The sequence below is a fragment of the Spinacia oleracea genome, chromosome 2 (assembly GCF_020520425.1).
Source record: "Spinacia oleracea cultivar Varoflay chromosome 2, BTI_SOV_V1, whole genome shotgun sequence".
Taxonomy (NCBI): Eukaryota; Viridiplantae; Streptophyta; class Magnoliopsida; order Caryophyllales; family Amaranthaceae; genus Spinacia; species Spinacia oleracea.
The window spans coordinates 111,159,638-111,174,332 of NC_079488.1; the positions used below are offsets into that span (position 1 = coordinate 111,159,638).

At 34.3% G+C, this 14,695-nt stretch overlaps 1 protein-coding gene across 1 annotated transcript; it reads left to right on the forward strand.

Moving 5' to 3' along the window:
* Positions 1–7,538: 7,538 nt before the first annotated feature.
* Positions 7,539–14,154, forward strand: LOC110779028 (uncharacterized). Its single transcript, XM_021983588.2, has 5 exons — positions 7,539–7,807; positions 9,775–10,036; positions 10,157–10,350; positions 12,692–12,879; positions 13,574–14,154. The coding sequence occupies exons 1-5, from the start codon at positions 7,713–7,715 to the stop codon at positions 13,858–13,860; spliced, it is 1,026 nt and encodes a 341-aa protein (XP_021839280.1). The 5' UTR covers positions 7,539–7,712; the 3' UTR covers positions 13,861–14,154.
* The last annotated feature ends 541 nt before the right edge of the window (positions 14,155–14,695 follow it).

The following is a 14,695-nucleotide window of genomic DNA, read 5'->3' on the forward strand; positions in this document are numbered from 1 at the left end:
AAAAATCAAGTGCCACGTAGATAATTAATTGTGTGCCACATAGATATTTTAATTATTTAATTAATAATATAACTCTTATCAATAAATAATATATACTCACTATGTTCTCGAATATTAGTCTCTCTTTTGAAATCTTGACACTATTCACAATTGAAGAGAATCTTCTAATTTTTTATAATACGTACTTCAAAACATATTCATGTGAGATTTTATTTTGTTCGTCTTAATGTGTAGTTTAACAATATCAAATATTTATATTTTTCTAACATCCGTATTTGGAGATATTTACGTTTAAATATTGAGTTGAAACGAGTTAAAAAGTCAAAATAGGACTAATATATAAGAACGAAGGGAGTAATTAATTATGTGCCATATAGATATTTTAATTATTTAATTAATAATATAACTCTTATAATTAAATAATATATCTAATTAAATAATAAATCTTATAATAAAATATCTACGTAGAAATTAATTACTCCGGTTGTCTAACCTTCACTTTCAGTGAATCTTTTTTTTGACGGGAACTTTCAGTGAATCTAGAAAAGGGTAAAGTAGGGCAATATCCTCTTTTAATTGGTTTTTGTATAATTTTTGAATTTGAATCTAATAACCTGATAACTATCAAATAGTTGGTACTCCTCGAACATTCCACGATAATAACGGTTTTGTTATCATAATTCTACTCGTGAGCCATTAGATCGTGGATTTAATTAATATGAAATACTACGTACAAAATTTATATTGTTAGCTTTTGTTATAGAACTAGCCACTACTCCTGTCATGTAAATTAGATAAATATTTTTAAAAAATAACAATAATTCAGTGATAATATACATATAAATCATGAAAGTTATAATCAAATCATGATTCCAAGTTATCCCAATATATTTACTAATGCACTATAACTCTTCAAGATAGGAATTGTAAATTCTAATCAAATCATGAATCCAAGTTATACAGCCACATAGGAAATCTAATTTAAAATAAAATTCAATCCAAAATCAAACACTAATCCAACATTAGAGCGCCATTTTTATTAATCAATTACTAATATTACGCATATTCAATTTCATCCAAAATCAAACACTCTAATAAATATAAAATAAAATTCAATTAAAATCAATCACTAATATAATCTAATATATAAAATATAGCAGTTGTAATAAAAGTTTTATTTTAATTTAATAATTTGATAGAATTCGTGCATCGCACGGGATAAAATCTAGTTAGAGATATGAATTATACAAAATGTGCATCGAAAACTGAAAAATTAAAAATAAAAATTAGAACATCATTATGGAACAGAGAGAGTATATTGCTATTTTATTAAAATTTATCAATACATTTTTTTAGTTTAGGTAAGGACTCTTGCTATAATTTTTTTAGTGTGAGTTATAGCCATATAAGTTCTTGAGTATTTTGTATAATTAAATTTTGGTCAAAATTACCACAAATTATGTTGAGTTTTTCTTTTGGTAGAATTTTATTTGTCATTACTTATTATTATTAATTCCTATGAAGTAAAATATATTATTACTTTGGCCTAAAGTCTGTCAATAGATCATTAAATCTATGTTAAACCCATATTTTAAGTTAAAAATGGTACTCTATATAATGTTCAAATTAATATATACTTGGTTTAACTAAAATTTTAAGTCTATGACAGTAAAATCAAATGGCAAATTGAAACATTAATTCTTGATAAGGATAGGTCACCCCATAAAATTCATTGCAATAAAATTTATTCTAAACATGTGTAGATTTCGTCCAATTTATATTAGTCATATAAACGAAACAGAAAATATATATTTACATATATATTGAATTCAAAGAAACTACTTATTCTGTTTTTTTTTTTTTTGGGGGGGGGAGGGAAGTAGTTTTGGTGATGGATGTTTTTTTTTTCTTTTTAATAATAAAAATCATGTTTATGATTTATTGGATATCCCATCGATTTATCCACGAGTTTTGTTCTTACTCTAAAAATTACATTTGACATTACAGAGTAATTATTACTCCATTTGTTCTTGAATGTTAGTCCCTTTTGGAATCTAAGACAATTCAACAAAAGGACAATTGTCACATGAACTGCAATAGAATATAACTCATGTGGTAAGAACGAGAAATAATTGAGGTGGTTTAATGGAGATAAAAGTTTACTTGAGAGTAAACAAGTGGACATTTAGGATATTTATAAGGGTATAAAGGGATTAAATGTTAGACAAATAAGGAAAGATTTCAAAAGGGTCTAATTAAAAAAGAACAACTCAATTATGAAAGGGTGTAACATTAGAATGGAGGGAGTAATTGATTCTTAATACTACGCATTTATCTAATTTTGGTAGTAAAAAATGTGCGAGAAAAATTATGGAAAAGAAGTGACACATATCATCTTGGTATTATTTTAGATAAGTTTTGTAAATAGGTTGTAGCAGTATGGAATTATAATACAAACTTTTATATAAGGCGGTGTTACATAAAAGACCGCTTTGGTATCATACAAGTTGAGCAATGAAATCAATTAGTTAAGCACTAGAACTAATTAGTTAAGCACTAGAACAATTAGTTAAACAATTAAACTAATTAGTTAAGCATTAAAACCAATTAGTTAAGCAATGAAAGTGGTCTTTCCGGTAAAGCGGTCTTACACAAAAGTTGTCGGGAAGTATAATAATACTAAGTACATACATATTATTTACTATTGTAGTGATATTTAGACTCATTAAGCAGGTCACCAGTTTTAGGCTTTTTTTTAATAAATATTACAGAGTAAATATTATTCAAGATTTTTGACATAAAATAGAAGATCGGGAGGAAAGGAAATTATTATTTTTCTAAAAAATATTACGTTTTCAAAAGTTGCTTTAACAAAAATATATATTTTAAAAAGAAAGCAAGAATACACCAAGAGATGCCACGTGTCATTCCTAATATGTCTTTTAGTATATAGTTATTGATTAAACTACACTTATTACACCGTAAATGAACTGAAAAGCTAAAAAATGAGTCCAAAAAGCAGGACAATATTGCGTCAGTACACATTATATACTACGTACATACTAAGAACATATGAGTAAATTTGGTTGAATTACTTGGTTCGGGTCATTCGGGTGACGAGTCATATCGGTCAACTTGATCTTGGTCAGCTTCGGATCGAATCATTTCAGATTTTTGGTTAACTTCGAGTCATCGTTACAGGTCAAAATCGGCATAGACTCGGTTTAGGTTGGTTTTGTCAAGTTTACCTAAGACGATATGAACCTCATTCATGACACATTGCATGCAGCCAGGGGTGTCAAATTTCAATCCGACCCAGTGAACCCGATGGGTTTGTCCAACCGTTTAGAATCCGAACCGTTTAGAACCCGTGAGTTACAATCCGAAACCCGATCCGATCCGATTATATTCAACCCAAATCCGAACCAACCCGTTAGTATTGATCCGATTAAGATCCGAATCCGTTAACAGTCCGATCCGTGACAATCCGAATCAATCTAATCCGATCCGAAGCAATCCGAAACCCGTTTATGATCCGATCCGTTTCAATCTGAATCCGTTCCAACCCGAGGAATATCCGTTTAATCGATCCGTTTTTAATCCGTGACCTGTTTAATCCGACCCGTTTCAACCCGTGACCCGTTTATTCCGATCCGTCTTTAATCTGTGACCCGTTTAATCCGAACCAATTCCAACCCATGACACGTTTAATCCGAACCAATTTCAACCCATGACCCATTTAGAATTACTATTGTTAGACTTGTAAACATTATAAACTTACTTGACTCTATATTTATAATGTGATAGAAATATAGAATTATATATTTGTAAACTTATAATCTTATAAAAAAGTATATAGCTATAGCTTATACAGTTATTTACTTTGTAATTATCGTTTGATAACCATATATTTATATAATTATGTAGTTATAGTCTTACAAAGTTTATTGTATGGTTATAGTCGTACAGATGGTTATCATCAACAATCCATAAGATACCCAGTTTCGTATATGAAAAAATTAAAAAAACTTGATATTCTAAAAACATATATCGAGACCAATATAACAACATCTTACATGATAACATTTTGATGTATATAAATCATAATAGGAGAATCTACGGTCAAAGTTTTCATACTTTGACACATATTCTAAGACGTAAAGAACTTTCAGGAATGGAGGTAGTATTAAACAAGGTTATACAATATACTAAATAACTTATATTATTAATATTACTAATCTTAAATTCTTATTACTTTTAAAAGTTAGTTATCGTTTTCTTCCCCTAATTAAGCCATCGATATTATAATAATATAATTTGGAACCGAACTGACCCAATTTTCAACCCGCTACCAAATAACCCGATCCGATAATTACCCGAACCAATATAAAACTGAATCCAATGTAACCAGGCTAAATTTGTTTCAATCCGACCCGTTTTAGTCTGTTACCGATTAATCCGATATGAGTCCGATCCGATATGAATCCGATCCGAAATGAATCCGAACCGATATGAATCTGATCCGAAATGAATCGGATCCGATATGAATCCGATCCGATATGAATCCGATCCGATATGAATCCGATCCGATATGAATCCGATCGATATGAACCCGAACCCGTTATAGTCCGACTAAACCCGTTAACAATCCGTCATATTCCAATCCGATCCGACCCGACCCAAACCGACTATAATCCGACCCGTTTACAACCCGATCCGATATGGATCCGTGAATAAAAAATCCGACCCGATCCGATCCGTTAAGTTTTCAATCCGATCCGATCCGACCCGTTAGCCAAATTAATTCCTTTCAATCCGATCCGTTTCAACCCGAATCCGATGAGTCCGACCCAAACCCGATCCGTTGATCCGATTTGACACCCCTACATGCAACCCTCTCAAATCTCAATGAGATGGCCCATATAAAGTAGCACATGACCCAAAAATAATTAGCCCATTTTGTTCACAGAGCCCAGTTTCTCCGACTTGTTTACGTGTTAGTGTGTTACTTCTACATTCAATTACTAGTACAAAAGGTCTTGCGCGCACAAGGTGTACAATAAATTTATTGTACACCAAGATAACTTTTATCCAATTTTTGTAACTTTAACTAAGTTTTGATTAACTTTTATATTAGTAAAAAAAAGTTGATAGATAAACATTTTAAAGAGTTCAATGATTAATTTTATATATTATTAGAGATTTTGAAGAAATAAGTTTTATTAAAATGAAAAAATTTATCACTACAAAAAATAGATAACTTTACATATATAAGCTTAACTTTTAAGCATTTTGAGTTAACTTTTATTCTGGTGTACAATATTTATTGTACAACTCTTGTAAATAAGAATTTGTGTTACCAGTATATGACCAACTTCATAAACTAACATCATCTTCAATTAAGATTTAATTGTTGGGAGAGTTGGGTTTGATCACTTTTCATACTTGTATTTAGTCATAATAGGCAAACTAAAAAAAAGCCAATCATTTTCGAGTTTTTAAACTCTCAAAATTGGGATCTTAATTGTGTGTAATAGAGGATATTAAGGGTATACTTATAATTGTAATTCTGTACGATATTATTATATATATGAGTCCCAGGCACCCGTATTAGGGTAAGCTGTATCACTAAGGGTATCCTATATATATATATATATATATATATATATATATATATATATATATATATATATATATATATATATATATATATATATATATATATATATATATATATATATTTTTTTTTAATGATACGGCTTACCCTAATACGGGTGTCTGTGACTCATATATATAATAATATCGTACAGTAGTACAATTACGAGTATACCCTTAGTATCCTCTATTAGTGTGCAATATCACCAACTTCGACAAACTCACAAAACCAGGATGTTGATTGTGTGCAATGTCTATCAAGTTCGACAAACTCTCAAAATCAGGATGTTTGTGTGCAAATTTGCCACTAATTTATTTTTTTGATTGCAATGTGAAAAGTTTTTCATGCACATACTGCGTTAATTTCCTTTCTTTTGCAACGACTTACATAAAAGCTCTACTAAAAGAAATGATAAATGGAGTAACATTATAAATTTACAATAATATAACACAATAAAAAAACAAGAAAAGTGTATGTTAAAGTGTAAAATGAGGTTGGAGCACAATGTTCCAGCCAGGAACAAGATGAGTTATGTTCGTGTTGACTCTAAATTCGTTTCGTCCTATTTTCCCAAGTTAAAGTACAATACTGATATTTTCCAAAATCGTGATGTTTGAGGAGGTTTTACACGTTAGTGTTACTAATCTTTCTATTTGATACGGAGTAGAAATGAAAAGGATAAAAATATACTCCCTCCGTCCCGGAATACTCGACCCGGTTTGACCGGCACAGAGTTTAAGGGACTTGAATTGACTTATTTAATTTAATAGGTAGTAGTTGATAGTGGGATATTATTTTAATGTAGTTAGTGGGAGGTGGGTTAAGAGGTGGGGTTGGGGGAGAGTAAGGGTTGAATTTTTAATTATTTTTTGTATGGAGTAGGGAGTAGGTGGGTTAATAGGGGTGAAGTGAGAAATAATATAATATTGTTAGAATATTTCCATTTTTAGAAACAGGTCAAGTATTAAGGGACGACCCGATAAGGAAAACAGGTCAAGTATTCCGGGACGGAGGGAGTAAGTGTTTTTTTTAAGTGCATCAAACACAATGTTATACACTTGTACGGTATAAAATCACAAATACACTTTTGTATAAGACTATAAGTATTACTCCGTGTAAAATTCTACTTCGTATGATACTATGATATTCCTTATATAGAAGTATAGAACGGGTTCAAACTTTATATATAATTGACACCTAGGGGTATGTAAACTTGGCCCAGACCGAAAAAATGGATAGGATCGGAGCGACTCAGACCGGATCGGAGGCAATCGGTCCGGTCTACGGGTCAAGAAATATCAATTTTCGATTTTCGATTCGAATTTTGGACCGGACCGATTTTTCTTTAATAAAATATAATATAAACTATTTAAAAATTTAATTCTATCGTTTATATGTTGTAGATATTAGTATACTGTGATATAGTTTATTTTAGCTTCAAAAATATATAGAAATAGGTCCAAACTGGTCTGGTCCAGGTTTTGGACCTTTTCCGGCCTGGGTATGGTCCGGGTATGGTCTGATTTGGGGTCCAGTCCAAGCCTAATCGATGCGGTGCTCGGGTCTTGAATTATCAAAATTTCGGTTTTAGGTACGGTCCGAGTTGGTCCGATGAACACCCCTATTGACACCTGTTAAGTCTCTGCAAACTATGTTAAATTTGCGTAAGGTTTGAACCCCTGATTTTGAGTTTTAAATAATAAATTTTTTATCAATAAATCATTACATGTTTTATATTTTTTTTGCATAACAAATAATAATAATACATAAGTAAATGTGAATGTTGTTAATGAAGTAACCGAGGCATAGCCCGAACCCAAAAACTAGTTTTTTTTTTGTTTTTTTTTTTAACAAGGACGATTTAGTACTTACTCCGTAATTTGTAAGGCTATATTGATTATCTCACCATTCTCTCTTCTCATAAAGAATTAAAGAGAGAATCCTGTAAAATTCGAAAGTTAATCTCGAGAGTCTTGTAGTCCCATCCTGTAGATTGCCACTGAAAATTTAATTATTGCATTGTCTAATTCCCGATCTTCATTAAAATCTGAAACAGATGTTGAATCGTTGGTCAATTCTCTTCTTTTTGTTGATTTCATGCTGTATTCGGGTATCTTATGCTAGTGCTGGTGATGCTGATCCACTTTACAGGTACTCCATAATCTTAATTTTTCCTGTTAATAATCTACACTTCTTTTGGAACAATTTCATCTTAATTTTGCAATTGAAAACCTGTAATTGCGCTCGTAAATTGATTGTATGATGTTTTTGATTCTCTTACTGTAATGGGTGTTAATGTTGTTAGCCAATTGCTCAATTTTTTGGAATTTATGTTGAAAATCTTCGAACTAGGTATAAATATTGGAACTTTGCTAAGTAAGGATGGATTATGAGATGGATCTTTGAACCTCCCATGTTGGCATTGCTTGTTTTCGCAGTCTAAACTCGAAAACTAGAAATTGATTATCAAGTTCCTTCACTTCTTTCCTTTGATGACATTCTTCTAATGTGCTCTTTGTAGCTCTAGATCAATCCTTAGAATAATGTGTTGTTCTGACTAATAATGATGGTTGATTAGGATTAAGAAAATGGGTGATGCGAAAATTTGATTGGTGGTATTGCTACTAGTGGGTGTTGAGGTTTTTGCTTCCTCTTTTGCTAGGGTTTTTAGAATTGTGGAGAAGGAGTAGTTTGACAGAGTTATGGTGCGGGATAAGAACAAAACTAATTCAATTGGGTGATGTTTAGACTAGGGTTTTTGTGGATGTATAAGAGGGCTTTGTTGTTTGTTAAGAAAGGAGATGGTTGGAGTTGAATTTAGTTCTATTAAGGATGGGTGTTGTGGTTCTAGTTGTTGGTGAGGGGGACTGTGGTTCTTGATTGAGTGTGTCAGGAGACACAGATGGTGATGCTCTCAGATTGGATGGTTTTAGGGAGATAGCAGTTATTGTGACTATTGCTTAGGGCGGTTGAGTGAAGTGATCTCTTATAGAAGTTGGTTAGGACTTCCAAATCCTCACGCTACGGCCTTTGGGGCCACAAGGGAGGTTGAGAGTGATTGGTATTATAAGTGGACAAGTGGTGCATGTGGAGATGCATGCTATCACGGTTCGAGTGTTTTGACATCGGATCGTGCGGCACGCTCTTGCCTATGGGGCGGCAAGGGCGCAAGCTTTGGGCAGAAAGTGTATCTCAAGGCTTTTTAGGGGCACGAGCGGGTGCTTGAATCAGAATGGGCACTCTTGCCTGACAAGAGCGAGGGTCGAGGGTCGAGGGTCGATCAGGGCGCTTGGTGTGCACAACAGGCACAAGCGGGACCGACGACGAGAATGTAACGGTTTTGGAAAGTCTTGAAAAGCTTAAGAACGAGTGACAACACAATATCTATAAAGGCTTATAGCAACGATAGTAAATAAGCAAAGACAACTTTTGATGAGAGGTATTGGTCCATACCCCTCATAAGAGGTTTATTTTGAATTAGCTTTAAACTCCGGCGAACGCTAGATTGACGGAAACATAATAATTATATCTGAAGCCTAGAAACTATTAGAAAACTATTAGAAAAGTCTTAGAAAGCAAAAGATAAGCAAAATACAAGTAAAGGAAGGATGGATTCTAATACATGTGATGCACAAGGGGTATCACCTGAAGAGGCACTTATCACATGTAGCCATGTAGGTGTCTGATATGGTGTGTGAAGTTGAGAACTATGTGTGTGGAGCACTTAACAATGCGGTTTACGCCCCATCAAGAGGTCTCCTCAATAGTGTCATTGATATAGGCTATATTACTCGAACACGGCTACGAGTTTCGGGTATTTAAAAAAAAAAAATACAACAGCTATTATTTCTCGGGACTTACCCTCACTTTGATAGTGATGAATGCTCATTGAATGAAGATAAAAGATTGCTTTGCTGTTGGAAAAACTAATACACTCTCATGTCTCTAGAACACAATTGGACAATCAGTGACAAATAACAATGACTGACAATAGTCTAGAATCAAGTCTTTAGTCAACCATTTTGGTTTTTGCTTTTGTAGGCTTTATTAATTTATCTGCAATGTTGCATATTCCATGATTTTCCTTCATCCACCTTCTATTTTGGGCTTGTTTGTAGGTCTTGTGTGAACCCGTGCATAAGCACTGGATGTATTGGTGAGAAGTGCTTTCCACATTGCAATTCTTCTTCAAATGGAGGTTCAGTCAACAGTCCATGGTACGCGCAAGAATCCCTTTACTTGAAATGGAAACAATCAGATTGCCTCAGCGATTGCCGCTACTATTGCATGACTGGCAGAGAAAAAGAAAGAGAATCACTTGGTCTCGGTCCTGTTAAATATCATGGAAAATGGCCTTTCAAACGCGTTTTGGGACTTCAGGTCTGTCATATTTTTAAGTATGAGAAAAATCAATAATACTTACATGAAACATGCACTTGAATTTTCTCATTTGTATATGGTTTTTCGGCTTTATCCATTTGCAGCAGTTTATTTTTGCAGGAACCTGTTTCCGTGGCTTTATCTGTTCTCAACCTCTTAATGCATTTCTGGGGTTGGTTGTCCTTCTACAGCCTTCTACAATATAAGCTTCCCCTAAAGCCAAACGGAACTTATTATGAATACACCAATTTGTGGCATATCTATGGATTCCTATCGCTTAATTCTTGGCTCTGGAGTGCTGTTTTTCACAGTCGGTAAGTTTTTTCTTGTATATTAATTCAAGCTATAATTTGACGTTCTTCATTGAAATACCAGTATCTGTTGTAGACACTATAAACAAGAAGAAAAGTAGGAAACAAAAGCCATGTATTCTTGGTCATATTCAAGTAGAAGTTACTTTTTCTTATGTTTTCAGCTAGAGAATACCCTGACTAGGTGGTGCCTGCTATTTATGCATGATAAGTTTGAGCACTTTGAAATGATTAAATTAATAACTTTACATCTGGTACCCCGAAAACGAAATTACCGAGAACTCCAATTTTCCTCCTTTGAGTTAGAACTCATGTTGTTTTCATGAGCCACTATTACAGGGGGCTATTACTTTACATCGTCGCTCAAAATATCTCATGATTATCATCAATTCATGACAATACCCAGTCTGGGCTTGGTCCTTGAGTGGCAAACTGGCTATCCTTTTCATATGAGCGAGATTATAAAGAGACTAAGAGAGATGCTGCAGAAGTCCTTATTGCCTTATAGGTCAGTAGTTGTACAAAAATATGAACCGGATATGGTGTTGCCTAAATGATAAACTTCTGTCCTTTTCGTATTCGGAAGTAGATACAATCTTTAATTTGCCTCTCCTATTTGAGTCTAGTGTTCTAGAAAAGAAAGTATGAATGAATACTATGAACTTCGTGTATGCCATTCATGTGTACATATTCTCATTCATCCCACACGGTGCATAATGCATGACTAAACTAGCAAAGGTTGTGGGGACTAGGGGATAGGGATCTTGTAATGGAACTTCTGTTGTGTTTCCTATTGGTCTTTAGCTGCTATTTATCAAGACTATCTTTATTTGTATAACGTGATAAGAACTTATATTAATCAAAAAATGCTCTCAAGATGAAATACGCTTATACGCTGTGAATTTTCATTTTTTGATTTTACATGACGCCCTCGAGGAAATGTTAACTATTCTTCAACTAACAATAAGCCACAAGGAAAGCACATGACTTTACTCAAGTAACATAAATTTTCTTCAACGTAGTCACGTAGTATCAGGAAACATTATGACACCTTTTCCAGATTTCTGGCCTCAGAATTTCATTGATTTCGCTTCTTCCTGCTTTGTTCAAATTTCCTTCCCTCGCTCACTAAAATTATGAAATAATCATAGTTGCAGCCCTGGATTATTTTTCTCGAAAGGTTTAGGAGAATGAGAAGAAAGAGGAGCAATTACTCAAGTAACTTTCACTTTCTTCTGTGATCACCTAAATTCCCGTTATTTTTCCTGTATTGAAATTGCTTCCTTTATTCCCCTTTCTTGGGAGTCTATAGATAGAAAGGCCAACAGGGGAAGAATAATTGGTTCAAAGTCAAAGATTAGGCATGCATGAATATCGGTAGTACAGTAGCAGCACGTATGACAACCGCTACCACAAGTCCACCACCATCTAATATAACTTCTACTCAAGCAGGGTCATGGGAAGTCAAGATGTTTATAGCCTTATCCTAAAAAAGTAACCAAGTATTTCCTCCGTTCTTATTTACATGACGCAATTTCCTTTTAGGGAAGTTCCTTTTTATTTGACACAATTCTATTATGGGAAAGTTTTGTATGGTGAATTTTCATATTTACCCAAACGTTTCTAGTAATTTGGTGAAAGTGATGATTGGTTGGTTGTTGTTGTTAAGGGGTATTTTTGTCCTTTAACTTTCTCTTTTAACTCTCCTTAATATGTTGACAAAATCAATTGTTCATGTAAATAAGAACGGAGGAAGTGTGTTTTTATTTGAAACCTCAATGAGCCGAAGTTTCTTCTCCTCCCATAACTAGCTTTCAGCTGTAGCCACTATTTTAAACTTGAGGTCAATTGCATTTCCTGCTTCCACCACTGTCCTTTGCGTATATTTACTTCTCTAAGTTTGTGAAGATGCATTGGAGATGCGTTGTGTAATTAATCAACTTGTCTAGGTCAAGATACGTTGCTTTACTATTAGAGAACCTAGAAAGGGTTTTTTTTGGGGGAATGCTCTTCTTTGATGCAATTTAGGCTTTGTTATGTTCACCTTACTTCCACTTATTTCAGGATAAATAAGTTCAGATCCGTTAAGTTAAGTTCAAATAAGTCAGGAAAAATAAGGGTTGACCAATTATAATTTATAAATAAAATAAGTTCTGATAAGTTCAATTAAGTTCAGATAAAAATAAGTGGAAATCATGTGAATAGAAAACACCGTTGGAGAAAGAGAGACATTGAATCCCTGGTGCATTATTGTAACAATACGTCAATACGATTGTAGCCTCTAAAATGAAAGCTTTTCCCTACTATTTTCGAAGATATTAATGATCAATGTGGTTTATTGCAGAGACATTGATATTACAGAGAAGCTTGATTACTCATCTGCAGTGGCAATACTTGGGTATTCACTCATTGTTTCAATAATGAGAAGTTTCCATGTTAGAGATGAGGCTGCGAGAGTCATGGTGGCTGCCCCGCTTCTGGCCTTTATAGCCACTCACATACTGTTCCTTAACAACTATAAAATGGATTATGGTAAGACATTCAGACTCAATATGTTATTCTATTTTATAGATTAAGATAACTGTGGTGGGCATGGTCCTCCTCCAAAATTGCATGCAATACACAGTTAATGGATGCTGTACTAAAATTTCAAGTTGAACCTTTATATCGCAAGTAGAATTTATAAATGGCTTGGTAAGCTTCACCCAATATGAAAAGCAAAAAAAATAGGCAAACTTGGCTACAACAGCCAACTATGTCCAAGGTGTACTCGACAACACAACTTAACAAGGGTGCACTCTGCATCATCAACTATATCATCTTATGCTGTCCGCTAAATTATACTCCGTACGAAGTATCATCTTATGCATATCCTGCTTATGGGTATCTTTGCACAGCTTTACCTAAAGATGGTCGTGGGCCAGGCCGGGTCGGGCTTCGGACTGAGTCCACAGGCCGTGGGTCTAAATGGACCGGGCCCACTCTGTGTTTTGCCAGGCCGGGCCGAAAAGTTCAAAATATGGCCCAGGCCCCCTTATTTTGCAAAATTTAGCGTGCTTTGTCGTGCCGGGTCGAATCGTGCCGTGCCGTGCCTCGTCGCGCTTTTTCCAAAAAAATGTGGCCAAGCCCGGGCCACGGCTTCGTGCTCGTGCCAGGCTCCCACATTTGTTAAAATTTCTTTTTTTTAAAAAAATTTATTTTTTAACTCATGTCGTATTGGAAACAGGGTGGAACATGCAAGTCTGCGTGGTCATGGCTGTCGCTCAGCTTCTGATATGGGCAATCTGGGCTGGTGTAACTCATCATCCTTCACGGTGGAAGTTGTGGTTTGTTGTTATAGCAGGGGGATTCGCGATGCTTTTAGAGATTTACGATTTCCCACCTTATGAAGGATTTGTTGATGCACATGCCCTTTGGCATGCCACCACCATTCCCCTCACCTATTTGTGGTGGAGCTTCATTAAGGATGATGCCAAGTACAGAACATCTGACCTTACAAAGAAGGTAAAGTAACCAACCATCGTATGAACGGCTTTATTGTGGACCCCGCTATCGGTTTGATTGGTGTTCGAGTTGATCCAAATGGCACACGGCTGCCTCTCGTCCTGTTTATGGCTTGGTTTTCAGGACGGGAACTTCTTAGTTGGCAAGAGTACGAATTTAAAAAGATGTTGATGTTGAATTTCGAAATCAGCTAGGAAGGATGAGCTTGTGTGCCTGTGATATTTTGCTAATTACACCAGATTTTGATTTACAGAATTCTTACTGGGTTTGATGGTCTAATATAAAGTCTGTTCAAATCTTCCATTTTTTTTTGTTCAAAGTAAAGTTGTATTTGAATTAACATTTGTTTACTATAGTCATTCAAATTATGGGGTTTTTCCAGAAAAATCCGGTAGGGCAAATAGGGTTGCCGGGTAAAAAATTTGGGTGAGGGTTGAGTGATGTTTTATGTTTTTCAATTGTATGTGCATCAACCAAATACGGAATATGAAGTGACATTGAGCACGAATGAAAAAAAAAGAAGTCCCTCCACAGGCAGATTTCAGAAGAACAATAAAAAAACGTTATCTAATAGAAGGCACAATTGTTGTTTTTTTGGAAGGGGAAAGTAATGGATTAATAAGTTGAATCAAATAAAGACCTCTTTTATCAAAGACTCAAAGCTATAGCCGTTTAATAAGCCTTGCACTGTAGAATATCTCTTATATATAACGCTGGAACATGCAACTTTGTCAAAGAAAGGGTTTAACGATTTGTTGTAGTTGTAAAGATGAACAACTTGATTCATCTAAATGTACTCGAAATATTATGTTGCGATTATACATAAAACTTTACCATAAGGAGG